The sequence below is a fragment of the Coenobita brevimanus genome, chromosome 96 (assembly GCF_032717465.1).
Source record: "Coenobita brevimanus isolate Jiangsu-jjx chromosome 96, ASM3271746v2, whole genome shotgun sequence".
NCBI lineage: Eukaryota > Metazoa > Arthropoda > Malacostraca > Decapoda > Coenobitidae > Coenobita > Coenobita brevimanus.
In genome coordinates this window covers 13,012,144-13,039,327 of record NC_137049.1, presented here as the reverse complement: position 1 = coordinate 13,039,327, position 27,184 = coordinate 13,012,144, and the positions used below count along the sequence as shown (strand labels likewise).

Below are 27,184 nucleotides of genomic sequence, written 5' to 3'. Positions count from 1 at the left end.
TCATAACATATCTGTAACAGTTAGACTTGAACAGTTGTGGGTTGAAATTTGGAGGAAAACAACTCTGGGGAAGCGTGTTCCAGAGAGATGCAGTTCGGGGAATGAAAGAATTCTGCTAGGCAGAAGTTCTGCAATATGGTTGAGTGACATTCCAGTCATGAGCGCTACCAGATGCCCGTGTAGCACGAGGGAAGGCATGGAGAGGTGGCACCATGGACGCAACTTCGTCTGAGCATTGGCCAAAAAAATATCTGTAAAATAATGCAAGGGAGGCAACATTCCTTCTTACTTGCAGGGGAGGTAGTTTATATGTAATGGCAGGGTTGTTAATGATTCTAACAGCCTTATTCTGAATTTTGTCTAGTTGTCTTAATGCAACCTCTCCACAACCATTCCACAAGGGTGAGCAATATTCAAGCTGAGAGCGCACATGACTCTTATAAATTATAGCTAACTGCTCATCGGCGAAGAAGTTACGGACTCTGTACAATAATCCAAGTTTCTTTGAGGCGGTTTTAACAAGTGATCTGACATGAGAGGTCCAGCTGAGGGCACTGTTAAGTGAGACATCAAGAATTTCAATACTTTTGGAGATGGGAATATTAGTAGCACTGAAAGTAATGTACGAATCTGGTAATATCTGGCTATTAGTAAACCGTATATATTTAGTTTTACTAGCATTAAAAGAGATGGAGGAATAGAAGAAGGGAAAGACGAGAGGAAGGAGTAGTTGCAAGGAGAGTGGAAAGGTTACAAGAGGATGAGAAAAAGGCAGAGTATAAGAGAGAAGTGGAGGAACGATTGGGCAAATATGAATTGGAGCAGATGGGAGACGTGGAAGGTGTGTGTAAGATATTTACAGAAGAAATATGTGCAGCATGTGATGTGGTGTGTGGAAGGAAGAGAAGACGGAGGGGGGTGCAAGGAACAGCGTGGTGGACTGAAGAGGTGAAACAGGCTGTGGCACAAAAGAAGAAAGCATACAATGAATGGATGAGAAATAGGGACGTGGAAGAAGTTGAGAGGCAGAAGAGAGAGTTATATGTGGAAAGGAAGAGAGAGGTGAAGAGATTAGTAAGAGAGAGTAAGAAGAGAGTGGATGAGGAATTTGGAAGGAATTTGAGTGTAAAGTGGAGGGACTGTAAGAAAATGTTCTGGAGAGAAGTGAAAAGAGTAAGACAGGGTGGAAGTGAAGTTAGCAGGGGAGTGAAAGATAAACATGGTAGATTACTAGTGGAGAAGGGAGAAAAAGTGAGCAGATGGAGAGAACACTTTAAGGAATTGTTGAACGTAGAGGATGGAAGTAATGATAGTATAAGAGGCTGGGGAATGGCTGGGAGAAGGAGGGAGGTGAGAAGACAGGTAGAAATCAGTAGGATAGAGGTTGTGGAAGAAATGAATAAACTTAAATCGGGTAAAGCCCCAGGAATTGATGGAGTGTGTGGTGAGATGCTGAAGCATGGGGGAGAGATAGTAGTAGAATGGATGTGGAAGATGTGCAGATTGGCCTGGGAGGAAGGTAGAGTCCCGGAGGATTGGAAGTCAGGTATAATTATTCCCTTGTACAAAGGAAAAGGGGAAAAAGAAGTGTGTGGTAATCATAGGGGCATTTGTCTTCTTAGTATAATAGGAAAAGTGTATGGTAGGATACTTATAGACAGAGTTAGAGAAAGAACAGAGAAATTAGTTGGAGAAGAACAGGAGGCTTTAGGAAGGGAAGAGGTTGTGTAGATCAGATATTCATTCTTAGATCTTTAGTGGAAAAGTTTCTAGAGAAGGGAAAGAAGTTGTATGCGTTTCATGGATTTGGAGAAAGCATATGACAGGGTGGATAGACAAGGATTGTGGAAAGTGTTAAGAATATATGGAGTAGATGGGAAGTTGTTGAATGCTGTGAAGAGTATGTATGATGGTGCTAAGGCTGCAGTGCGTGTGGATGGTGAACTAAGTGAATTTTTCTTTGAAAGTTGGTTTGAAACAGGATGTGTCATGTCTCCATGGTTGTTCAATCTGTACATGGATGGGGTAATAAAAGAGGTACAAGGTAGGGTAGTGGATGTTGGAGTGGCCCTGGTGAGAGAGGATAGTGTTTGGAAACTCCCTGTACTGTTGTTTGCAGATGATACTGTGTTGTTGAGTGAAGATGAAGGGGAGCTGCAAGGCTTGGTGGATGAGTTTGAGAGAGTGTAAGAAACGGAACCTAAAGGTGAATGTAGGGAAGAGTAAAGTGATGGTCTTTGAGAGAGGTGAAGTCAGTGAATGTATAGCGAGGTTGGATGGTGAGGAATTGGAAAATGTGAGCACGTTTAAGTATTTGGGTAGTGTGATGAGTAAGGATGGAGGTTTGGAGGGTGAAGTGCTTGAAAGGGTACAGCAGGGAAGAAAGGTTGCTGGTTCCTTGAAAGCAGTGATAAGAAACAGGGAAGTGAGCATGGAAGTAAAAAGTTACTACATGACAGTATTGTGATACCAACTCTAACGTACGGAAGTGAAGCTTGGACGTTGTTGGAAGGACACAAGTCAAGAGTGAGAGCAGTGGAAATGAGTTATTTAAGAGGAGCTTGTGGAGTCACGTGGAGAGACAGGCTGACGAATGAGGATATAAAGGAGCGTTGTGGTGTTGATGTGGATGTGATAGGAAGCGTTGTGAGGAACACACTGAGGTGGTTTGGCCATGTGGAGAGGATGGAGGGTGAAAGACTGACGAAGAGAGTGTATGTGAGTGAGGTGGAGGGTGGAAGAGGGAGGGGGAGACCGAGGATGAGATGGAGGGATGGGGTGGAGAGGTATATGAGAGAGGGGGGTGTGAGTTGGGAGCAGGGTAGTGAGATGGCGGGGGACAGGGCGACTTGGAGGCGGTTTGTTTGTGGCCACCCCAAACGGGATTGAGGCGTCTGGCAATAGATAGATAGATAGATAGATAGAAAAGAGACAAGGTTGTTTTGTCCCGATTCACTGATTGTAGATAGATCTTGATTTATGGAGATGGCTGTACTGAGTTGAGAGGTAGAGATATTAGACTTTGTAAATGGATGTCTGAGTGTGAATGAACTATGTAGTGTTCAGTCATCTGCATATGAGTGAATGGGATTGTGAGTGACAGATAAGAGATCTTTAATATGAACCAGAAATGGGTTGGCGCCAGAACTGATCCCTGCGGCACGCCGGCGTTAATGGAGTGGAAATTCGAATATACATCATCTACTTTTACTCTTATTTTCCTGTCACTAAGATAAGAAGAAATCAAAGGAACAAAAGACGTTAGTCCATAGCAAGGGAGTTTGAACAGCAGGGAACGGTGCCATACTCTGTCGAAAGCTTTAGAGATATCAAGAGCTACTGCATGAGTTTCTCCAAAAAGATCAATTGATTGATGGATGGTATGAGTTAAGAGATTGAGTATTTCAATGGTGGATCTTTCGTGGCGAAAACCGTATTGTCTATCACTAATTAAGTTGTTGGATTCAAGATGTTTAACAATATGCTTATTAATTAAAGTTTCAAGTACCTTACCAAGAGAAGATGTGACAGCCATTGGTCTGTAATTGGAGGGGTCAGACGAACTTCCTTTCTTCGGAACTGGGTGGATATTGGCTTCTTTCCATGAATTTGGGAATAAAGAAGTATGTATGCATAGTCTGAATAATTTAGCTAGGACAGAGGCAAGTTCAGGGGAACACTTTTTCAAAACAATTGGCGGAATTCCATCTGGGCCTGGAGCTTTGTTGGTAGGTAAATTGTCTAGGATAGATTTTACGTATCTTGTCTGTATTTTAAGTGGGGCAATTTCGGGAGAATCAAGTTCCAGTACTGAGACATTCTGGCTGGTATCATCTATGGTAGAGTTTCTGGCAAAGGTACTAGCAAAGATATCTGCTTTCCCATGTGGGTCATTTGTAACATTACCATCTGAAGATTTTAGTGGGGGAATGGAAGATGACTTGTTAAAGTTATTATTGAAAAAATTAAGAGTTGACCAGAACATTCTATTGTCATTAGGGTTGTTAAGTAGTTATGATGCTTGCTTTTGAAGAAAGTTTGATTTAGATAGATTTAATACAGCTTTTGCATGATTTCTAGCAATTTTAAATTGGGAGAGTGATTCATATGTTTTTGATTTTAAGTTAGAGTTATGTGCTAATGACTTTTGGGCTGTTGCTCTGGCACAATTGCCATCAAACCATTTTGGAGAGTTTGATCTTTTAGTGAATTGTTGACTTGGTATGAATAAATCCATACCAGCTAGTATTAAGTCACAAATGTGGGACTGGGTAGAATTGGGATCACTAGAGAAGAAAGACTGCCATGGAACATCAGCAAGATAATTTCTAAATCCATCCCAGTCTGCCTTGTCAAAGTGCCATCGGGTCACCCTGACAGGTTCAGAATGGGGAGATGCAGGAGGGTTAACTAATGAGGCTTTGATGAGATTGTGGTCAGAGGATCCAAGTGGTGACAGTACCTCTGTCCTGTATTGATCTGGATTATTTGTCAAGAATGAATCCAAGAGATGGGCATTATGGTCAGGATTATCAGGTATTCTGGTTGGTTGCTTTATCAGCTGGGTGAGATTAAATGATTCCGCAAACAGCTCGCATTCTAGACCAGCGTCGTCAGTCCGGGCAGAATGCAATAACCATTCAACACCCAAAATGGTAATTTCATTGCCAAGGGCAAGGTCAGAAACTTCTAAGAGTAACATTCGGTTATCCGGAAAATTCCATATCCGAAATGGAAGAATCCCCATACATTCTGGTTAACCAAGCTTTTACTGTATATAGTTATTACAGAGTTATTTTTAGTATGCTTCTGTACGAGCTGGTTGAATGGTGACATTCATTTCAGTACCATCACATAAGGGATGCACAAACACTCTTCATTTATTTCCCAGCAGTTTCTTTCCACACCTGTCATCCAGCTATGACCAGCAGAACATGTTGGAAAATATAGGTTATCAGAAACTGAATGTACAGCCGTGACAGAGCACACATCTGACACGGCTGTACATTCAGTTTCTATGTGTATTTGGCTATAGTTTCTTCCCCATATTTTTGCCACCTTCCCTTTTTTGGTTATTACAAGTAAATTTCCATTCAAGCTCAGTAATTATACCACTATTGGATTCATACTCTTGATTATTACATTTCCCTTCAAACAGTGTGCAGTGATTTATGTTACTTGATAGAGTACATTTTTCTTTTTCTATCCCAGTCTTCTAGATAAATCTTACATCATTTCCCAGAAATCATTCCACTTCTGTATATCCAGGTCTGTTTTATACATTTTCAGACTGCATACAGTTCTGTTTTCCTAGCTTTCTCCTCAACTATTCACATTCTTGCTCTCCTTCACTAAATATTTATCTCATTTCGGTAAACCCATAAGCCTATGCCCAGAGTCAGTCACAAAAAAAAAAAAAAAAAAAAAAACTAATTTGAACCCGTATAATTCGGAAACTGGTTAATTCGGATCTTTTTTGACCACCAGACAAATAATTTTAATTCAGATAGGAGTTCGAATTACGCGAGACAAGTCCAGCACCAAGGACCTAACTGTGATAATTCCCAGGGCTACACCTGAGGTGCCAGAGGAAATTTTTGAGGACAGTTAGTTCTCGTTGACAAGTACAGTACTGTAGTGCAAGTGGATGTGTACAGTTAGTAATAAGTGGACATGAACAGTTACTTTAGTGATAAGTGGACGTAAACAGATACTTTAGTGAAGTGGACGTGAACAGTTTTTGTAGTGATAAGTGTAGTAATAAATGTAATTTTTAAGAACTGTACAGTGCCTTTGGTACAGTTAAGTGTACTGTACTCTACTACTGTGTTGCAAGACTTCAGTGTCAAGGTTTGACACTATTTTATTTATTGTATTGTGCACTCTTTGAGTTTAAAGTAATAATATACTGTACTGTTCAATGTTTTTTGTGAAAAAGCCATGTTTTAGTGAGCGTGGGTGTGATTTGGGGATAGAGGCAAGCATCATCTCCAATAATATGGATTTTTGGATAATTTGACATAGGGTTCCCCCCAGTTAATCCAAATTATAGAGGGTTTACTGTACTGTATTTCCTTTTTGTCACAGGCACTGCTTAACTTCTCCTTCATGCTTTGATATAACCTTTTCACCCAAACCAATATTCCCTGCCTTTTCTACACCCATCTGCTCCATTACAATAACTGTCATTTTTCATCTAAAACTATTTTTTGTACTAGCTACACTACCCTCGTGTCCAAGACGGTAATATTGTTGCCTGAGGGAAAAAATTATTATTGTCACAAAATCTTCAAAAAGTGCCCCTAAAAACATCAGCCAAGACCTATTTTGACACCCAAACAAATTTCCTCACCTTGAAAGTGTGTGTTTCTGAGCTTGTTATCTTCAGCTTAGTAGCTCAGATATCTCCAGCTTAGTAGCCTGAGGTGGATGGTGGCACTTTAAGGGGTTAACAGATGGTTTCCTAGGCATGGTTACATAAGGAGAGGCAATAACCTAGGAGCAAATGCTGAGTGCAACATGCAGTGTGTCCACTACGCTCTGGAGAGTGAGCCAAAAGGAACCCCCGCCTGCTTATCACGTGATCAGATGCCAATATTTCATTGGACAACATTGCAACCACGTCACTTTCCCAGGCTTGGGAGCTATGTTGGACCGGGTGAGACCATCATAGCTGTATTCTCCTCAGATTTTGGCCATTATGAACCATTGGTTCCATATTGGATGTATGCTACTGTACTACAGCAGTATATTGGATTATAATTGATGGTCTGTGTCTTGGGTGCGAAACGTCTTGGACAAACCCATCTTGGACACAAGGGTACTGTACATATGCATTGTTTTATTATCAAATTTTTTATTAAAGTCAATAGATCTATGCTCAAAACTGAGTGTTTGATTGAAATAGGTAGTTATTTCAGTCATCATCCTAGCCAACCAATTCATTTATATCTGGTAACTTTACCTAACTATATCTTAATTAAATCAACGTATTATATTGGTGCAAAAACGAATTGCATATTTCAATAAAGACTTTACGTGATTGTATTTAGTTCTTAGTACTAATGAAAAATTTGTATATCTTTTTTACCCATTCTCTGTCTTAAGTGTAAAGGAGCACTGTTGCTGATGAAAAATGCACTGCAAACTAACCATTTACCAACACTGACCTACCTCTGATATCTGTAATTTCTGTCATGTAATATAATATTTTAAATATAATCTGCTTATAAGTTATATTTTTATTTAGCCTCATATATGGGGGGAAAGTTGTACTGTACCCAACTGAGTACTGTTCAATCAATCAATCAATTGCCAGACGCCATGTATCCCAGAAACGGGGTGGCCAAGGCTTAGATACTTTCATTATTTTAGCCGCAGCCGCTGATCAACTACTGTATACACTTGAATTGCATGTGATGTACTTCAAGAAGCTCCCCATTATCTGGAAAAAAAAAAATCATTTATTTAATCACTTTCCGCTGCCAAATGTCACATGTTCGACTAGACTGAGGCAGAAACTTATAGGGTTCCCCTCAAATGTGATAACTACAGCACGGATCTGGCTAACACACAAACTCTGATATTGCCGCCGTTTCAAAAATCTGTTGAGAAATTCCACAGGTACTGTGAAATTAACTTCAGAGGACAATGTATTATTATAAATCCATTTACCGTGCACCGTGTTGCAACCCGACCACACGGCAAGTTTTGTTTACTTGTATTCACTGCAGAAACATTTAGTCTTGTAAAATTTTCTGAACAGCCCTGGATATCTCATATTTTTTAGCCTGCCAAGAAAAATTTTATTCCCTAGTTATTCAGTGTTTTTTAATGGAAAAACCAGCTATCATATTTATGAATGTATAAGTTTGTTACATGAAAGGGGTGTCTCTAGTGGCGTTTATACACCTGTCACATTCCAACACAGTCATTCCTTAACATCCGCGGAGGTTAGATACGAGACACCCTTGAATGTTAAAAATCCGCAGATATCTGCTGCCCTCCCTTAAAAACACCTCTAGACCCCCCATTTCCTTATATAACTAAAGAAAAACCGTATGTGCATGTTTACAACCACTTTATTTAATACAGGAACACTAAATTACTACTTTATTTAATACAAGAACACTAAAAGTTAAAAATAATTAACTGTGTACTCCTGCATGGCCTCTTCTGACCACTGTGCTCATCCCAGCTCCCTCCAAAAGGAAGAGTGTTACAGTATATTTCATTCACTGGATAATGCCATTACTGTACTAAAACATCCTAGAACTTTGCCAGGGATAATGTTACAGTGTCAGTAGAGTTCAGTGAGATTTTTTTTATTTTCTGTAGCCATCCGCGGATATTCAAAATCGTGTATGTTAAAACCGTGGATGTTAAGGGATGACTGTACTATTTTACACCATAACCAGCAGATGAATATCTGGTGTGAACTATTTATTTATTTATTATACAAGACACAGGAATGTCAGATGCTCACATTCGGCAGTACTGGCGTTTAGTGTTTATAGTACGGCCCTAAGTGGATTGACGGAGGGTTAGTGCTTCTCCCCATAAAACAACTAACCCAGAGTCAAATGGCCACCCTTTATGGGATCATGGCATTTGGTTATAGTTAGATAGATTCCTATCTGCCATTCGTCATTCATCAGCAAAGCATCTCATGGTTCAGTTTGTCCACACATGCACATATCCCATCTTACGAACTTCACTCCCTTCCACTTATCAGCTTCACTCCCTTGTTTTAATGCTGATAAGGTGGTGCTGTGTACCCTGGATAGAGAAAGGCAGTTGTGATATTGACCCAGGTGCCAAACCTCAAATTTCCTACATAGCACCTTGGGGAAAGACTGTGGTCCAACCCTTGTGAGTACCTGTCTACCACAAGGGGGTGTTGGTTCCAGACATGGTGTATGTACTGTACTTTAGCTGTAAGATGGTCACACAGAAGCAATCACATACCTGTGGTTGACTGGCTGCTTGGCCAGACAGACCTGTCTTAAGCAACAGCAGCACCTCAATTATTTCACACATCACATCATACCAACTATCCTTGAACATATTCACTACTTCACCTTTCTTTCATTCATCATTGACACCCCTCATATTTCACACAGCCATATAAGTCTGCCCTTTTTCCTGAGCTCTAAGAATGCAGAGGATGGAGGTCCAAGTGTCATATTATTTTTGATTTTGTTTATTTATTTATATTTTAATTTATTTATGTCTTGGAATGTGTGTGTCAGTTGAATAACAGTCATCAGACAGTTACCAAAGCAAAATCCTAGTGTCCCAGCCACCCTCGAGAGGTTTGTTGAAGTAGGTTGTAGTCTCTTAGTTTATAACCAAAACAGATGCAGAAAACTACTGTTGTGCAGGGTTCAGTAGGTAGATTAATTTTCATTTCCATTGCAGCCTGATGATCGAGTTGGATAGCCATGAGAGTTCTTTCCTGAGCATCTGTCGACACTACCGAGCCATATATGAAACCAAGTCAGTACAGGACAGTGAAGAGGAAAAGAAGCGTGTCCTGAGGCACGTGGTCCTCTTTGTTATTCTCGCACCTTACGACAATGAACAGAGTGACTTGTTACATCGCATCAAGGAGGATAAGACTCTAGAGGAGATCCCACTGTACAGGTAAGAAGGAAAGGATGTGGGTAAGAGAGATCATTGCTATAAATAAAAGGGATTGTGTTTAAAGGCAACCTTTGCCGGATTGAGTCATTTACCATTATGATGCAGTCAGTAAAATTCAGGTACAGTACTGTTAGAGCCAAATAATGACACAGCATTCTTAACCCCAAACTAAGTTGTTTTGAACATGATCCCAGGTTTACAACCAGGATTACAGTGAAATCTGGGGCAGTTGATACTCAGAATGAAGTTTTAAACTATCCAGGTACTTAATCCAAAGTTTAGTTACTCTAGGCATGTGTGAAGAGTTATAGATGCAGAACCAGTCTTGTTGTTGTAGTTGTTGTTGTTACCCCAAGCTTATCTCATTGTGAACCCAGTGGAATGTAGAGAATCAGCAACTTTGACTGGCCACTGCCAGAGCTCATTTGTTGAGATTATGTTGAAGGACTGTAAGTGTTGTGAGAAGTGCATGTTGTGGATGAATGTGATGTGGTATGGGAGGCTACATTGCATGAAAAGCAGAGTGGTTTCTTTGTGAGTTGTATTTGGTGTTGGTAAAGTCAGTAGATGTGCAGTTACCATTGACCATTCACTGTTACCTTGTGAGTGAAGTTTGGCTACAGGTTTGGTAATTAGACACACAGTTATCGTTTTTAGACAGGAAACATTCAGCCCACATGTAGTCATTTGGTGATCTTTTTTCTGAGTGACTCTACACAAAGTCCAAGCTGAGACTTTCACATTGGTATAGGTCTTATTGTACATCACAAATTTTTTTTTTCCCAGTAGCTTCCAGCAGCTGCTGGACTTTATTTAACTTCCAGTCCATAGAAAACATCAGTGTTACCATGGTCAGCCCTAGTACTGTATAGGGATTTGCAGTGAGAAAGCTTGGCATCATTTTTGTGTAAAAAAAGTGAAGCTAATGGAGAGAGTCCTGTAAGGTATGATACAGGCGAAAGCAAGTATTGATGAGATGCAGTTTGAGTTTTTGGCAAGCATAGATACCACTGATGCAATATCCATTGCCTGACAGCTAAAGGAAACATATATGGGGAGAAAGAGAGGGCTGTAATTTGTTTTTGTTGATTTGGAGAAGGCCTTTGATGAAGTTCTGAAGGAGTTAGTGAAGAGCTGTAATTTTTTGTTGTTGATTTGGAGAAGGCTTTTGATCAAGTTCTGAAGGAGTTAGTGAAGTGGATTGAGGAGTGCCTGGTTAGAGTGGTTATGGCATTGTATGAGGGTACTTGCTCTCAGCTGAGAGTGAGTGGAGGTTTGAGTGATGAGAGTACCATGAATGCTGGCATGTGGCAGGGGTCAGTTTTAAGCCCCATGTTGTATATCATGGTTCTTGAAGCTTCCTATTTCAATCAAACACTCAGTTTTGAGCATAGATCTGTTGACTTTAATAAAAAATTTGATAATAAAACAATGCATATGTACAGTACCCTTGTGTCCAAGATGGGTTTGTCCAAGACGTTTTGCACCCAAGACACAGACCATCAATTATAATCCAATATACTGCTGTAGTACGGTAGCATACATCCAGTATGGAACCAATGGTTCATAATGGCCCAAATCTGAGGAGAATACAGCTATGATGGTCTCACCTGGTCCAAAAATAATTGAGAAAAGCAATAATATTATTTTGGTGGGTGACTTTAACTGTAAAGAGGTGAACTGGGAGGAATGGGACTCAGGAGACAGCGAGGATTCGTGGGGCACTATATTCTATCTATCTATCTATTGCCAGACGCCTCAATCCTGTTTGGGGTGGCCACAAACAAATCGCCTCCAAGTCGCCCTGTCCCCCGCCATTTCACTCCCCTGCTCCCAACTCACACTCCCCTCTCTCATATACCTCTCCACCCCATCTCTCCATCTCATCCTCGGCCTCCCCCTCCCTCTTTCCCCCTCCACCTCACTCACATACACTCTCTTCGTCAGTCTTTGACCCTCCATCCTCTCCACATATAATAATGAATAATGTGATTACGCAATGGGTCAGAGAAGAGACACGGTTCCGAGGTGAGGACACACCAGCAAGGTTAGATTTACTGTTTACCAAAGAACCCGATGTAATCGAATCATTGAAATATTTCTGTCCTATAGGAAAAAGTGATCATGTGGTCATTGAGTTGCAGATGATAATAGGGAACGTTGAGCCAAGAGAAGATACAACTTTGGGAAAGCTAATTTCACAGGACTGAGAACCTTTTTTGAAAATGCGGATTGTAGAAAATTCAGAGAAACGAGAGATACAAAGGAAGTGGGATATCCTTCTAGACCTCTACAATTTGGGAGTGGAAAAATTTGTACCAAGAGTAAGAGGGAAAGAAAACAGGAAAAAGGAGTGGTTTAATAGGTGTATTATAGCAAAAAAAGAAAGAGATAAGGTGTGGAACAACTGGAGAAAGACGGGCAACACCAGAACAAAGGAAGAATATAAAAGAACTGGAAATGATTACACAAGAATACGTAGAGAAGAAGAAAGGAATTTTGAAAAAGGTATAATAGACAAATGCAAGGATGAACCCAAACTGTTCTATAGATTTGTTAATGGCAAACTGAAACAAAGGGAAGGAATGACTAAATTGAAAGTAGAAGGAGAGGTCTATAAAGATGCAGCAATGCAAGCCGAAATAATGAACAAATGTTTCCGATCAGTTTGCACTAATGAAAAAGAGTTTGTGGAAGGGGAGGGAGTGACTAGAAATGTACCGGTGATAAAAGATATAAAAGTGGAGGTACAGGAAGTGTACAAATTATTGGAAACTCAAGATGTAAGGAAAGCCCCAGGACCTGATGGAATTTCTAATTGGGTACTGAAGGAATGCAGAGAACAACTGGCAGATAAAATTCACAGTTTAATCATGTGTTCTCTGGAAGAGGGGACAGTGCCAATGGAAGAGGGCAAATGTGGTACCAATTTATAAGGGAGGAAACAGGGAAGAACCCCTGAATTATAGACCAGTGTCTCTAACCAGCATGGTCGCAAAATTGTGCGAGAGAATCCTGAAAGACGGATGGATAAAATATCTAGAAGAGATGAATATTTTGGCCGAATGTCAGTTTGGATTCAGAAGTGGAAGGTCATGTGTTTCTAACTTGTTGAGCTTTTACTCAAGAATGATTGACGTGGTACAGGAGAGAGATCGTTGGGTGGATTGTGTGTAGTTAGACTTAGAGAAGGCCTTTGACAAGGTATCTCATAAGAGACTAATGTGGAAACTAGAATATATAGGAGGACTGAAGGGGAAACTCCTAGAATGGATGAGAGACTTTTTGAGAGACAGACAGATGAAGACAGTAATAAAGGATAGGATGTCTGGATGGAGGGAAGTAACAAGTGGAGTCCCCCAAGGCTCGGTGTTGGCGCCAGTAATGTTTCTGATTTACGTAAATGATATGGTAGATAGAGTGAACAGTTATGCAAGTCTGTTTGCTGATGATGTAAAGATCTTGAGGAAGATAGAGGTTGAGGAGGATTGTAAAATGCTGCAGGAGGATCTGGATAGGATACATGATTGGAGCCGGAAGTCTATCTATCTATCTATTTATAGCCCGACGCCCTAATCCCGCAAAGGGTGGCCGCAGACAAAACGCCTCCAAGTCACTCTGTCACCCACCATTTGACTCCCCTCCCCCCAACTCACCCCCCCCTCCCTCATATACCTCTCAACTCCATCCCTCCACCTCATCCTTGGTCTACCCCTCCCTCTCCCTCCCTCCACCTCACCTACATACACCCTCTTAGTCAGTCTTTCATTCTCCATTCTCTCCACATGTCGGAAGTGGGAAATGAAATTTAATGTAAAGAAATGTAAAATATTGGAAATGAGTAAAAGTACCAAGAGGCCATCAATGAATTATTTGTTGGGTAATGAATTAATCACTAAAATGAGAGAAGAGAAAGACTTAGGAGTGCTGGTCCAAGATAGTTTGTCACCTGAAAAGCACATTAATAAGATAGTTAGAGAGACTTATAAACTCCTGACTAACATAAGAGTAGCATTTCATTATATGGATGAGGAGATGATGAAAAAATTGATGGTGGCCATGATCCGCCCCAGGATAGAATATGCAGTGGTAGTGTGGTCCCCACACAAAAAGAAAGATATAAACAAGATTGAGAGAATACAAAGAACAGCAACCAAAATGGTCCCCAGTCTGGCAGATCTGTCATACAGAGAGAGGCTGGAAAAGCTGGATTTGCCTTCCTTAGAGGAAAGGAGAAAGAGGGGAGACATGATTGCAGCATTCAGGACCATGGTGGGAGTAGATAAAATTGACCGAGAAGATCTGTTTTTATGGGATAAGAGAACAACAAGAGGACACGGAATGAAATAGAAAAAGTCAAACTGCTTGAAGGATATCAAGAAATATAGCTTTCCTTACAGAAATATAGATTTATGGAATAGCCTGGACAAAGGGATCATCCAGTCTAAAAGCTTAAACGAGTTTAAAGCTAAATTTGGCTTACTGAGAAACAGCGATGGGAACCCACGAGCATAGCATATTTCGTGTTTATCTCATTTAGGTATATTGGGTAATTACGTAAGTATTTGGAACGACTTAGATAAAAGGTGGTGCAGGAGAAAAACATTCATGTGTGTAAAAGTAAACTAGATAAATGTGGATATGGAGACAGGACAACACGAGCATCGCTCAATTCCTGTATACTACAAATAGGTAAATACACACACACACACACACACACACACACACACACACACACACACACACACACACACACACACACACACACACACCTCTAACTATCCCCGTCTATAACTCCCGCTCTCTCCCCCACTCTCTATTTTAGACTAATTCTTACTCACTACGTTATTATTTTGTACCAATATGTTACTTTCAGTTTAAAGTAATGGAAAAAAAATTGCTATTGTATAAATAGCCTTTATAAGAAAACCCCAGTTCATTTTTACTTTCATTTTCTTACATATCTTAAATAGGTATCATTGAAAATATAATAAATCTATATAATATGTATCAGTGGTAGGCCACATTTTTTTTCCTTTTATTTACATATGTTACTTTCAGTAGGTATACTAGGTAACAATGTAAAAGAACATTTGTTACAATATACAGTAAATAGCTTTTTTCTGTACCTTCGGCTCTAAGCTTCATTAAAGTGACACCGACATGTATATATATTTTTTTTTCAAATATAAGTACGGGTATATACTAACATTACTGGTACACAACATAACCACTCAGACTGACTAATATTATCAAAACAGTATATAGTGTATTGCTGTATCACAGATTTTTGTTAACCTTTCCTTCCTGTACCTTTTTCTTTCCTTCCTGTACCTTTTTCTTATCCAAAGTAGCTGGAGCGGGAGCGCCGCTACACTTCGTATCAAGTAGCGAAACCAGTAACGCCACTACTTTTTCGAGCTAGAAATGGGAATGGGAGCGTCGCTACTTTTTATTAGTAGTGTTCCCAGCACTGCAAAATAGTTTAGAAACCGTTCAGGCAATCCAGACTAATGTCTGATATATCGGAAAAAGTCTGGATTAGCAGAGGGAAGTTTGGATGTCGCTTTTATTGGAATTTCACATTTTTCGTAATAGTTTGGGCCCCAATTAATCCATTATAGTGAGATCTTACTGTAATAATTTTTTTTTGACCCAATCCTAACATGTATTGAAATAATTCGATATCATCATATCTAATATATGCGCAACATTTCAGCACCATTCACATTGTTTTGGGGGGTAAAAAAAAAAAGGATAACAATACATGCGATGTTGCAACGCGGCAGCTCCTCGTAGCGGCAAATATCGGTTGCCGATAAAATGGAGAAATAGAAGAAGGGAAGGATGGGAGGAAGGAGTAGATGTAAGGAGAGTGGAAAAGTTACAAGAGGATGAGAAAAAGGCAGAATATAAAAGAGAAGTGGAGGAACGATTTGGTAAATACAAATTGGAGCAGTTGGAGGGCGTGAAAGGTGTGAACAAGATATTCACAGAGGAAATATACACAGCATGTGAGGTGATGTGTGGGGTGAAGAAAAGATGAAAGGGGGTGCAAGGAACAGCATGGCGGAATGAAGAGGTGAGACAGGCTGTGGCACAAAAGAAGAAAGCATATAATGAATGGATGAGAAATAGGGGTGTGGAAGAAGTTGAGATGAAAGAGAAGGTTATATGTAGAAAGGAAGAGAGATGTGAAAAGATTAGTAAGTGAGAGTAAGAAGAGAGTGGATGAGGATTTTGGAAGGAATCTGAGTGTCAAGTGGAGGGAATACAAGAAAATGTTCTGGAAAGAGGTAAAGAGAGTCAGACAAGGTGGCAATGAAGTTAGTAGGGGAGTGAAAGATGGTAGATTACTATTTGAGAAGGGAGAAAAAGTGAGCAGATGGAGAGAACAATTTTATGAATTGTTGAACATAGAGAATGAAAGTAATGCGAGTATAAGTGGCTGGGGAATGGCTGGGAGAAGGAAGGAGGTGAGAAGACAGGAAGAAATCAATAGGATGGAAGTTGTGGAAGCAATGAAGAAAGTCAAATTGGGGAAAGCTCCAAGAATTGATGGAGTGTGTGGTGAAATGCTGAAGCATGGGGGAAGAGATAGTAGTAGAATGGATGTGGAAGATGTGCAGATTGGCCTGGGAGGAAGGTACAGTCTCAGATGATTGGAAGTCAGGTATAATTATTCCCTTGTACGAAGGGAAAGGGGAAAAAGAAGTGTGTGGTAATCATAGGGGCAATTGTCTTCTCAGTGTAACAGGAAAGGTATACGGTAGGATACTTATTGACAGAGTTAGAGAAATAACAGAGGAATTAGTTGGAGAAGAACAGGGAGGTTTACGGGAAGAGGTGTAGATCAGATATTCATTATTAGATCTTTAACGGAAAAGTGTCTAGAGAAGGAAAAGAAGTTGTATGCGGCCTTCATGGATTTGGGGAAAGCATCTGACAGGGTGGATAGACAAGGATTGTGGAAAGTATTAAGAATATATAAAGTAGATGAGAAGTTGTTGAATGCTGTGAAGAGTATGTATGAGGGTGCTAAGGCTGCAGTGCGTGTGGATAGTGAACTGAGTGAGTTTTTCTGTTTGAGGGTTGGGTTGAAACAGGGATGTGTCATGTCTCCATGGTTGTTCAATCTGTAAATGGATAGGGTTATAAAAGAGATACAAGTAGAGCAGTGGATGTTGGAGTGGCCCTGGTGAGAGAGGGCAGTGCTTAGAAACTCTCTGTACTGTTGTTTGCAGATGATACTGTGTTGTTAAGTGAAGACGAAAGGGAGCTGCAAGGCTTGGTGGATGAGTTTGGGAGTGTATGTAAGAAACGAAATTTTAAGGTGAATGTAGGGATGAGTAAAGTTATGATCTTCGAGAGAGATGAAGCTAGTGAATGTGCAGTGAGGTTGGATGATGAGGAAATTGAAAATGTGAGTACGTTTAAGTACTTGGGTAGTGTGATGAGTAAGGATGGAAGTTTGGAGGCTGAAGTGCTTGAAAGGGTACAATATGGAAGAAAGGTTGCTGGTTCCCTGCTGGCAGTGATAAGAAACAGGGAAGTGGCATGGAAGCGAAAAAGTTACTACATAACACTATTGTGATACCAACTCTTTCGTATGAAAGTGAAGCTTGGATGATGTTGGAGGGACACAAGTCAAGAGTGAGAGCAGTGGAAATGAATTACTTGAGAGGAGCCTGTGGAGTCACATAGAGAGACAGACTGACAAATGAGGAGGTGAAGGAGTGCTGTGGTTTGGATGTGGATGTGATAGGAAGCATTAGGAGAAACACATTGAGGTGGTTTGGCCATGTGGAGAGGATGGAGAGTGAGAGACTGATGAGGAGAGTGTATGTGAGTGAGGTGGAGGGGGAGAGAGGGAGGGGGAGGCCAAGGATGAGGTGGAGGGATGGAGTGGAGAGGTATATCAGAGAGGGGGTGTGAATTCGGAGCAGGGTAGTGAAATGGTAGGGGACATGGTGCCGTGGAGATGATTTGTTTGTGGCCACCCCGTGTAAGGGATTAGGGCGTCTGGCAATAGATAGATAGACAGATATTTCTGCAACTTTCATGCTCCATTGTAAACCACAGAATGGGTCTAGAAAGCTGGGATTTGCACTGTTAGGTTCATCTGAATTTTTATCTTCAATATGGCAAGAAAAAAAAAAATCAATTTTCGAAAGTTCAGAAAATCGCCCTGGGATCGGCCTGGGGTGCACATAAAATTCCGGACCCACGGCCAAGGAGGGGTTAATAGATCCAAGGTCCAGCATCCAGATAATGAACACGCCTGGATACTGCACATCTGGAAGAATGATGGACTACTGTACAGGCATACCTTGATTTAACGATGTAATTGGTTAGGTAAATCTCCATCATTAGTTTGGTATTGTATATCGGGGTACTTTTAACATATAAAGTAATGTGGAGTATTTACCACCTTGGTTTTCTCCCCAAACCGAGCCCAAAACCCACCCAAATGAGCCTAAAACAAGTTTAAAGCCAATCTAAATGGCCTAACAGCTGTCAAGGAAGCTAACCTAAGCCTAACACCTGTAAATAACTCACTAAAACCAACAAATAAAATCCGAAAATTGTCAAATATAAGTCTGGCAAAAGTCATGCTTAGTGAACTTACCCTAAAATGACAATATTCACCACACCTGTGGCTAAAACACATTAATCATGGACTAGAAACAGGTTATAAATCAACCTAAACACACAATTTTAGTCTAAAATATCAAAATTGGTAAAAAATAAACCATCGTTAAACCAGGGTTTGGTCATCTTTAGGTGGGGTATGGTGGTATTTCTGCCCCTATCGTTAAGCCGGGGTATTGCATCTAGGGGTATCATATATCAAGATATTACAGTGTATCCTTTTATATGTAAAAATCAATTAATCGAGGTTTTGAAAGTCCCATGAAGTTCTTATAATCGAGACTTTATTGTACTTCAGCGGTGAAACTCTATATTTTTTTTTCCAAAAATTTGACAAGGTTGGCAAAAGAAAGTGGAAATACATATTTTTATTTTACCAGATGGATGAGGGAGGGGGAGGCCAAGGATGAGATGGAGGGATGGGGTGGAGAGGTATATGAGAGAGGGGGTGTGTGAATTGGGAGCAGGGCTGTGAAATGGTGGGGGACAGGATGATGTGGAGGTGATTTGTTTGTGGCCACCCCAGACGGGATTGAGGCACCTGGCAATAGATAGATAGATAGATTAATCTGTATGATATTTATGTCTGGACGTTGCTACTCCATCCTGCTCTGGGTTGGGAAAGGAAGTCCGGACGATGATGATGATGATGGTGATCCGATAGCTGTTGCTCCCTCTAACTGGTAGTCCGTATTAGTTAAGTTTCCCAATATGTTAACCCTTTCAGTCCTATGATATATACCGTATTTTATTTTGTTCTGGCTATTTCTAGATGATATATTCAGTTTAGGAAAGTATTTTCAATCTGGAGAGGTAGATACAGCCTTTCACTATAAAGAGATCTTCCTCAACTAGAGAAAAAAAATAATCTGGTAGTGGCTTAGTTAAATGTAGAAATACATCATCAGATATATGGGATACAGGGGTTTAAGATTAAATACAGGCAAAACAACAAGTAATGACATGTAGGGCAGGTGGCAGTACTGTCAGAGCAGGAGTGTGGCTATGTGCAGTTTCTTGTAAGGATATGGGCATTACTATAACTCCATTTTACAGTGTTTGTGATAAGAGGGTGCATAAGAGATGTGATGTTCAAGGTAGGCTGCAAAATAATGCTGATTTTGTGTGTGCGGTATGTAAAGGCAGCAGTGAGGCGTGAGGAGATTAATTTTGCAGAAGAGCCTCTTGAGTGTTTGGGTGAGTTTTGTTATTTGGGGGACATGATATATGCTAGAGGTGGGACTGAAGCTACCTCGATAGCAAAGGTGTGGAGAGGTTGGAAGAAGTTGGGGAAGTTGTTGTCTCTAATGACATTGAGAGAGCTATCCCTCCGTGCTAAGGAGTAATTGTATGCAGCATATTTTATAAGTGCAGTGCTTTACAGTCATGAGATTTGGCCAGTAATGAGGATATTTGTAGGCCCAAACATACAGATATGAGCATGATTAGATGGATGTTTTGCCCGCAGTGACAGTTCCCTCCAAGAGAAAAACAAAATACAATAGAGAGCCAAATTCAAGATCCGATCATTTTGAGATGCCTGGACACACTGCGTTTGAAAGACTGGAGATCATAGGCAGGAGGAAATACAGACAGAGGGAGACAGTTCCAGAGCTGACCTGTTGCATGAATGAAAGACTGGGAGTAACGGTTAACTCTTGCATTAGAGAGTTGGACAGAAAAGGGATGAGAGTTTGCTGCCAGACGGGTGCTACGCGCCCGTCGTAGAGGTGGAGGAATGCAAGCAGACAGTTCAGAGGAGCAGTGACCATTAAAGTAGCGATAGAAAAGAGATAAAGATGCAACAGTGCGGCGAAGAGACAGAGGTTGAAGGGAGTCAGTAAGAGGAGGAGAGTTAATGAGACGAAAAGCCTTTGACTCCACCCTATTGAGAAGAGCTGTATGTGGGGAGCCTCCCCACACATGAGAGTTGTACTCCACACAGGGGCGGATAAAACCCCTGTATAGAGTCAACAATTGTGCAGGGGTAAAGAAAGAGCGGAGTCGGCTTAGCACACCCAATCTCTTGGAAGCAGATTTTACAAGAGATGTAATATGATCTTTCCAAGATAAGTCCCGAGTAAATGAAACCCCAAGCATGTTCAAGGATGATGCAGGATTGATCTGAATATTATTAAACATTAGTGGGTATACCTGTGGAAGATTTTGTCGGGTTGATAGGTGTAAGAACTGAGTCTTAGAAGCATTAAAGACAACCATATTATTTTTACCCCAGTCAGAGATATGAGCCAAGTCAGACATTAGGTGTGCCATAGCCTCATCCCTTGTTTCTTGAAGTAACTGTTGAGATGGGCGTTGCGGGAACCGAATGGAAAGGTGAAGGGTGGAGTCATCAGCGTATGAGTGGATAGGGTTAGATGTACAGCTTAGAAGATCATTGATGAATAAAAGGAAGAGAGTTGGTGATAGGACAGAGCCCTGAGGAACACCACTGTTGATAGATCTAGGAGAAGAACGATGGCCGTCTACGACAGCAGCTATAGAACGACCAGAAAGGAAGCTAGCGATGAAGGTACAGATAGAAGGATAGAAACCGTAGGAGGGCAGTTTGGAAATTAAAGATTTATGCCAGACTCGATCGAAAGCCTTTGAGATGTCAAGTGCAATGGCAAAGCTTTCGCCAAAGTCCCGAAAGGAGGATGACCAGGAGTCTGAAAGGTAGGTGAGAAGATCGCCAGTGGAGCGTCCCTGACGGAACCCATACTGACGATCGGAAAGAAGGTTATGATAGGAAAGATGCCTTAAAATTTTTTTTATTAAGAATTGACTCGAAAACTTTTGAAATACAGGACGTTAAAGCAATTGGACGATAGTTGGAGGGTTGGGAGTGGTCACCCTTCTTTGGGACTGGCTGAATGAGAGCAAACTTCCAGCAAGAAGGAAAGGTACAAGTTGACAGACAAAGGCGAAATAGTTTGCCTAGGCAGGGTGTAAGCACAAAAGCACAGTTTTTGAGAACAACAGGAGGGACCCCATCAGGCCCATATGCCTTGTTAGTACTGAGGCCAGTAATGGCAGAAAATACATCAACTGAAGAAATTTTAATGTCAGCCATGAGGAAGTCAGAGGGGGGAAGTGATGGAGGAACAGCACCGGAATCGTCTAAGGTGGAATTGGAGGAGAAAGTCTGTGCGAAGAGATCTGCTTTATCAGTAGAAGAAATAGCTACAGAACCATCAGAGTAGAAAAGAGGAGGGAAGGATGATGAGGTAAAGTTGTTAGAAAGATTTTTGGCAAGGTGCCAGAAGGAGCGGGAAGAATTCGAGTTGGAGAGTTGAGAGCATTTAGTATGGATGAAATTATTTTTAGTAGAGCGAAGAACAGACTTAGCACGATTCCGGAAACGTAAAGATTATGTGATTCAGGGGTGGGTTGGCTCCGGTACCTTTTGTAGGCCTTCTCCTTGTTGCGGACAGCATTAGAACAAGCGTGATTAAACCAAGGCTTTCTTGCGTTAGTCAAAGGATATGAGAAAGGAATGTATGCTTCCATGCCCGAGAGAATAACCTCCGTAATGCGCAAGGCACACTCAGATGGCTCACGGCCATGGAAGCAATAATCATTCCATGGAAAATCAAAGAAGTACTGCCTGAGGGCCTCCCAGTCCGCAGCTCCAAAATGCCAGAGACGACGTTTCCCTGGAGGGTCCACAGGCCGTACTGGAGCGATAGGACAGGTTAAGGTAATAAGGTTGTGATTGGAGGAGCCCAACGGAGAGAAAAGATTAACAGAGTAAGCAGAAGGATTAGTTGTGAGGAAGAGGTCAAGTATGTTGGAGCTCTCTCCAAGACGGTCAGAGATACGGGTAGGGTGCTGTACAAGCTGCTCTAGGTCATTAAGGATAGAAAAGATGTAGGCTTGTTCACCAGGTGGATCCGTGAAAGGAGAGGAGAGCCAAAGGTGGTGGTGAACATTGAAATCTCCAAGAATGGAGATTTCAGAGAAAGGAGAAATGGACAGAATGTGTTCCATCGTAGAAGTAAGATAGTCGAAGAATTTTTGATAGTCAGTAGAATTAGGGGATAAGTAAACAGCACAGATATATTTAGTCAGAGAATGACAGGAAAGCCGAAGCCAGAGAGTGGAGAATTCAGAAGAATCAAGTTCAGGAACACGAGAGCAAGATAAGTCGTTGCGTATATATACACAACAGCCACCTTTGGCTTTGAAATGAGTATAGAGAAAGTAGGAGGATACAGAAAAGGGTTTGCTGTCAGTTGCCTCAGACAGCTGAGTCTTCTTTAGAAAAAGAAGGTGAGATTTAGAGGAGGAGAGGTGGTGCTCAACAGAGCGAAAGTTAGATGAAAGGCCGCGAATGTTGCAGAAATGAAGAAGAAGAGAGTCAGACAGTGGTTCCAGGCACCTTGAGTCGTCACCGGGAGAGGGTCAGATGGCGGGGGCATTTATGTTCCCCCCCCCTGGGGACTCCGAGGCTTGGTGAATTGACGCCATTTTGGTAAATTTTGAATAGGAATTGTAGTGTGTACTGTGCATGTAGTTTGGTGAAGATAGATAGAGAAATTTGTACTGGAGAGCATGCTGGCCTACTCTCTGTGTAACTGAGACACTGAAAAAGTTCAGCAAAGGGGGATGGTCAGGAACTAGTCCTGAGGGCTGATGAAACGGGAGCTCCAGCACTCCCTGTCATCAGCTTTCCATCCACCTCGGGAGTACTGCCCTGCTCGACTGGTGCTACAGTCTACTCCACAACATGTGTACTGTTTCCCTGAATGACAGTCATGGGGGTTTAGGAATGCAAATGAAGAGTTGAGGGGAAGGATGGGACTTGAATATATTAGTGTTATGATGAGAACAGGTAAAGTTTATATGTTTTTGGCATGTGTATAGGATGGAAGATGACAGCTGGATGTGCAGGGTGAAAGGTGTGAACATTGAAGGTATAGTTGAGATAGGGAGATCAAAAAGACTTGGACAAAATCAGAGAGTGAGACCTCAGGAGTAAGGGACTGAATAGAGAGGCTACTAGATACAGTATTGAGCAGTGTGGAGAATATCATTAGGTGGCCAAGGCTGATGCGTACAGGCATGCTGGAGCCTTTATAAATAAAATAGTGATCATCATATTGAGGGGCTAATTGTAGCACAGTGAGAAATATATTACTTTCCCTTTCCTTATCAGAGCAGTATTATGAAAAATGTAAAACAAATAAAAAACATGTATTACCTACTTAAATACTCTGCAAGCTCTGCTTTTTCAGAGATCTACTACAGCTGTTTGTGACTGCTGAGCTGATAAAGTGGTCACGGCTTTGTGAGGTTTATGAGAAAGAATTGCGGTCGAATGCTACTACAGTCTTTCCTGACAATGAAGAAGGCAACGACCGGTGGAACAAACTAAAGAATAGAGTGGTTGAACATGTAAGTTTCTGTTGTATTGTTATTTGTCTGTCAGTGTATATATAGCCAGGTGCTGTAATTCCATATGGGATGGCTGTTTGTCTTTGAGTTAGTAGTTTTACAGGGAGAGGTGCTAACTCTCCACCAACCCACTTGTTGACATGTAGGGAACATGTGTCTTTTTTTTGTTATATTTGTAATAATTTAAAAGTTTTCTTTGGTTTGCTTGTTTTTATACTCATGAACTTGTACCCTGGTTATAAAGTGAAATGTACACACATGTATCGGTACACGGCTAGCACTAAATATCGTGCCACCGCTAGCACCAGTAAAATGTATCGTCGCACTGCTGGCCACCAATAATGTAGCCGTTATGGAGTAGCAGTTGACTACATATTAAGTGTTCTGCTGTTATAGTATAACTGGACCACCGTGTTGGATCGACGACACTGTCTGTAGTACATGTCAGCTACTCGCCGTCACTGCCCGACACTTCCCACCAAAGGTCCTCTGCCACGAGAAGGTGGAAGCTGGTCTGTTATTAAGTGGTAGCGTAAGGTGACAGAAATGAGCAGATTATCTCTCTTTATTGGGCACAGTATAATATAACTGCGACCCGAGATATATGTAAGAGCGACACAACCTCCCTTTAAAACTGTAAAACGGCCTCTGACGCTGTACACTCACCGAGCCGACTAGGGCGCGGTGCTGAGGTCAGCTAAAAAGTGAGGTGCCGAGCATCTACATATACTCTGGGCTTATGCAAAAAGTAGAGATAAATGACAACTCTACTAGCACATTATACACCTCTATTAAATGGTATTAAGTACATTCACACATACCAACATAATAAATAGTTCCCCAGGACTTTACACTTACGCACTATTCAGATATCTTTTCACTTCGCCTAACCTTCATTTTATAATTGAAACAGGGTGGCCCTTGTGGTCTGCCATCCACCTTCTTCTATACCACAGCTAACAGCGAAATGATATATGGTTGTTCATCATTCACACTTCATTACACACTGTTAATTATGACTAAACAGCTTTAAAAATTATTATGTAAAATGTGTGATACTACAACTTCATATGGAAAAAGATGTTGACACCAGAACATCGCTCTTCCACACCATTGACGTCCTCGTCGACATTGTTGTCCTAACTACCGTGTAGCCTAACCAGAGTGTAGGGTAGCTAACTATTCAGGAACATCCACTTGCAATCCTCGAGTACAGACACGTGGTATCAGTGGGTTCCTTGATTGGCGCCTTAAATAGTAGCCTAAACCACAAACACAGGACAAGACCACAATAAGTAGAAAACCAACGCCAGGACCAAAATAGGAAGGAGAAAGGTATGAAGGAAGATAGGACAGTACATAAGGCTCTAAATCAGTCCTGTTCAGGTGGGAGAGGAAGGTAAGCTCCTTTACTACATGAGACAGCCTGTTCACATTCAAGCATGTAACACTGAATGAAGGTAAAAAGGGTCGTAACTGGGATGAGAAGTTCACTGTCAAAGCTAGATGATGCTTGCTAGGCAGAACTGCTATCTCTTTACTGTGTAACTCACAAAAATCAGGTGCAATATAGTACCCTTTTACTGTAAGGAATTGATTCTGTGAGGCACAAATCACAGTTACATCCTCTGTCTCAGGAAAGTAAAAGTACTGTTTCGCATGAATATGAGCATGGAAAACTGACTTCAACTGAATGGGTTGGAAGGTGCAACGTTGCAGAGCAGAGGAAGTATTTGTGTCCAACAAGGCCCTCTTACACTCCTCTACCTTTAATGGTACGAAGACAAAATGGAAAGCAGGACATACATGGAGATCAAGAAATGAGGCCTTACACTTCTCAAATTCATCCACAGTCGTTTCTGCTACATATTTCTTGTCATCTGAGACAACTAGCACCTCTGGACCCTCTTCAATAACAACAAGTGTATTATTAGCAGTAGCAAAAGGGAAGGAAATGAACCGCCATGTCTGGTATGTTACAGCATTCCTCATAGGTACCAATATCAGGATGCCTTCATGGGTCAACTGGGCCTCTAACAATGGGTAATAATATTCCAGTTGACTCAGATCAAAGAGTGGCATAAGTCCATGCTTCCACATAGCTATATCAACTGCATTTGGTAATATATTAGTGGGCAGCAATAAGGCATTAACCCTGTTCAAACTTGCATCGATTAAGCTGTCCACCATATTGGCTGCATGTTTTTCCAAAGCAGTGGTTGACTCGTCGAGAGCATGTAAGTACTCAGCAAATAACACCAAGTTAGCTAGGATTGGTAGGTTAATTTGGATGTTGTTCACAAGCTCTACTAGATGGTTGGTAGTCCTAATTATCTCGTTAGCTTTGTTAGTGAACTCATCTAACTGTTTATACACATGCATGATTAATCTATTATTGGCTTTAGCGGCCAGTGTCAAGTCATGCATCTGTCTACCCAATTGCACTACATCCTTATCTAATGCTGTACCAAAGAGTTAGAAAATCCACAAGTCCTCTCTTAGTACATGCATGGACATGCTTGGAAAGATCAGAGTGTACGTTAGGTAAAGCTACATGCAAGTTAGTGAGCCTGTCGGTGAGCCTGTCTATATGCCTAGTCTGAAGCTCAACAATTCCATGCAAGGTTCGTTCCAAAGCTTCATTGTCAGAGTTCGTCAATCGTGGGTTTCGATTAAACATCTTTCCCACTTCCAACAGTTGCTGTCTGAGAATCGACAAGCCTTTGGAGACCTCCTTGACAATATCTGGCGTTTGGAGATAGCCTTCCATTGGATAGTAGATGCACTATCCACTACCACGACTTCTCCAAGTGGGCTCTTCAGTGCTCCTGGCATTAACGCAGTCGTGTCCATGTCCGATGTCGTTCCATAGGTCCACCCCAAGCAACGCACGAGGAGTATGAGCCACAGCCACATTTTTTTTTTCTGCAAGAGTAGATACTCCCTTAACCCTTTAACCGCGGGTGTCATCTCAGAATGACACTGCAAAAACTGGACCAAACCGCGGGTGTCATTCTCGAATGTTTGTGAATATTTTGAATACCCCGCGTTTTTTCCGTGCGCCAATTGTTTCAAGGGAGAGTAGCTATTAAGTTCTTTCACTCCAGCCGACCCCCACCTCCCTCCTCCCACCCCCTGGGCCCCCACCTCCCACCCCCCGGTCCCCCACCTCCCACCCCCCGGTCCCCCCACCCCACCCCTGACCAACACGCATCAGTATCTGTCCAGCTGTGTGAGTGACAACACCGCTGATGTGGCAGTGAAGTGCAGGCAATTACAGTGCCTTTTACCTGCCTCAGTGAACACAGAGTGGGTGTTTATCGTATGTGCAGTGTTCATATATGTTTATAGTATTATTATCAGAATGAGGTTGGCATTTGGTAATGATGTGTGAGCGAAGGTGATGGTGTGTGAGCGAAAAATAGTGATTTTAGATCGCTCACTTCTAACGGCACTGCCCATCCAGTGATAGTCAACGAAATCATGA

The 27,184-nt window shown here is 41.5% G+C and overlaps 1 protein-coding gene across 1 annotated transcript in view; it reads left to right on the top strand.

Annotated features, from left to right (window-relative positions):
• Nucleotides 1-27,184, top strand: part of Rpn5 (regulatory particle non-ATPase 5) — a 247,940-nt gene that overhangs the window by 149,271 nt on the left and 71,485 nt on the right. Inside the window, exons 6-7 of the mRNA XM_080283070.1 lie at nt 9,421-9,645; nt 23,538-23,697. Coding sequence (XP_080139196.1) covers nt 9,421-9,645; nt 23,538-23,697 — 385 coding nt within the window. The remainder of the gene's footprint in view (nt 1-9,420; nt 9,646-23,537; nt 23,698-27,184) is intronic.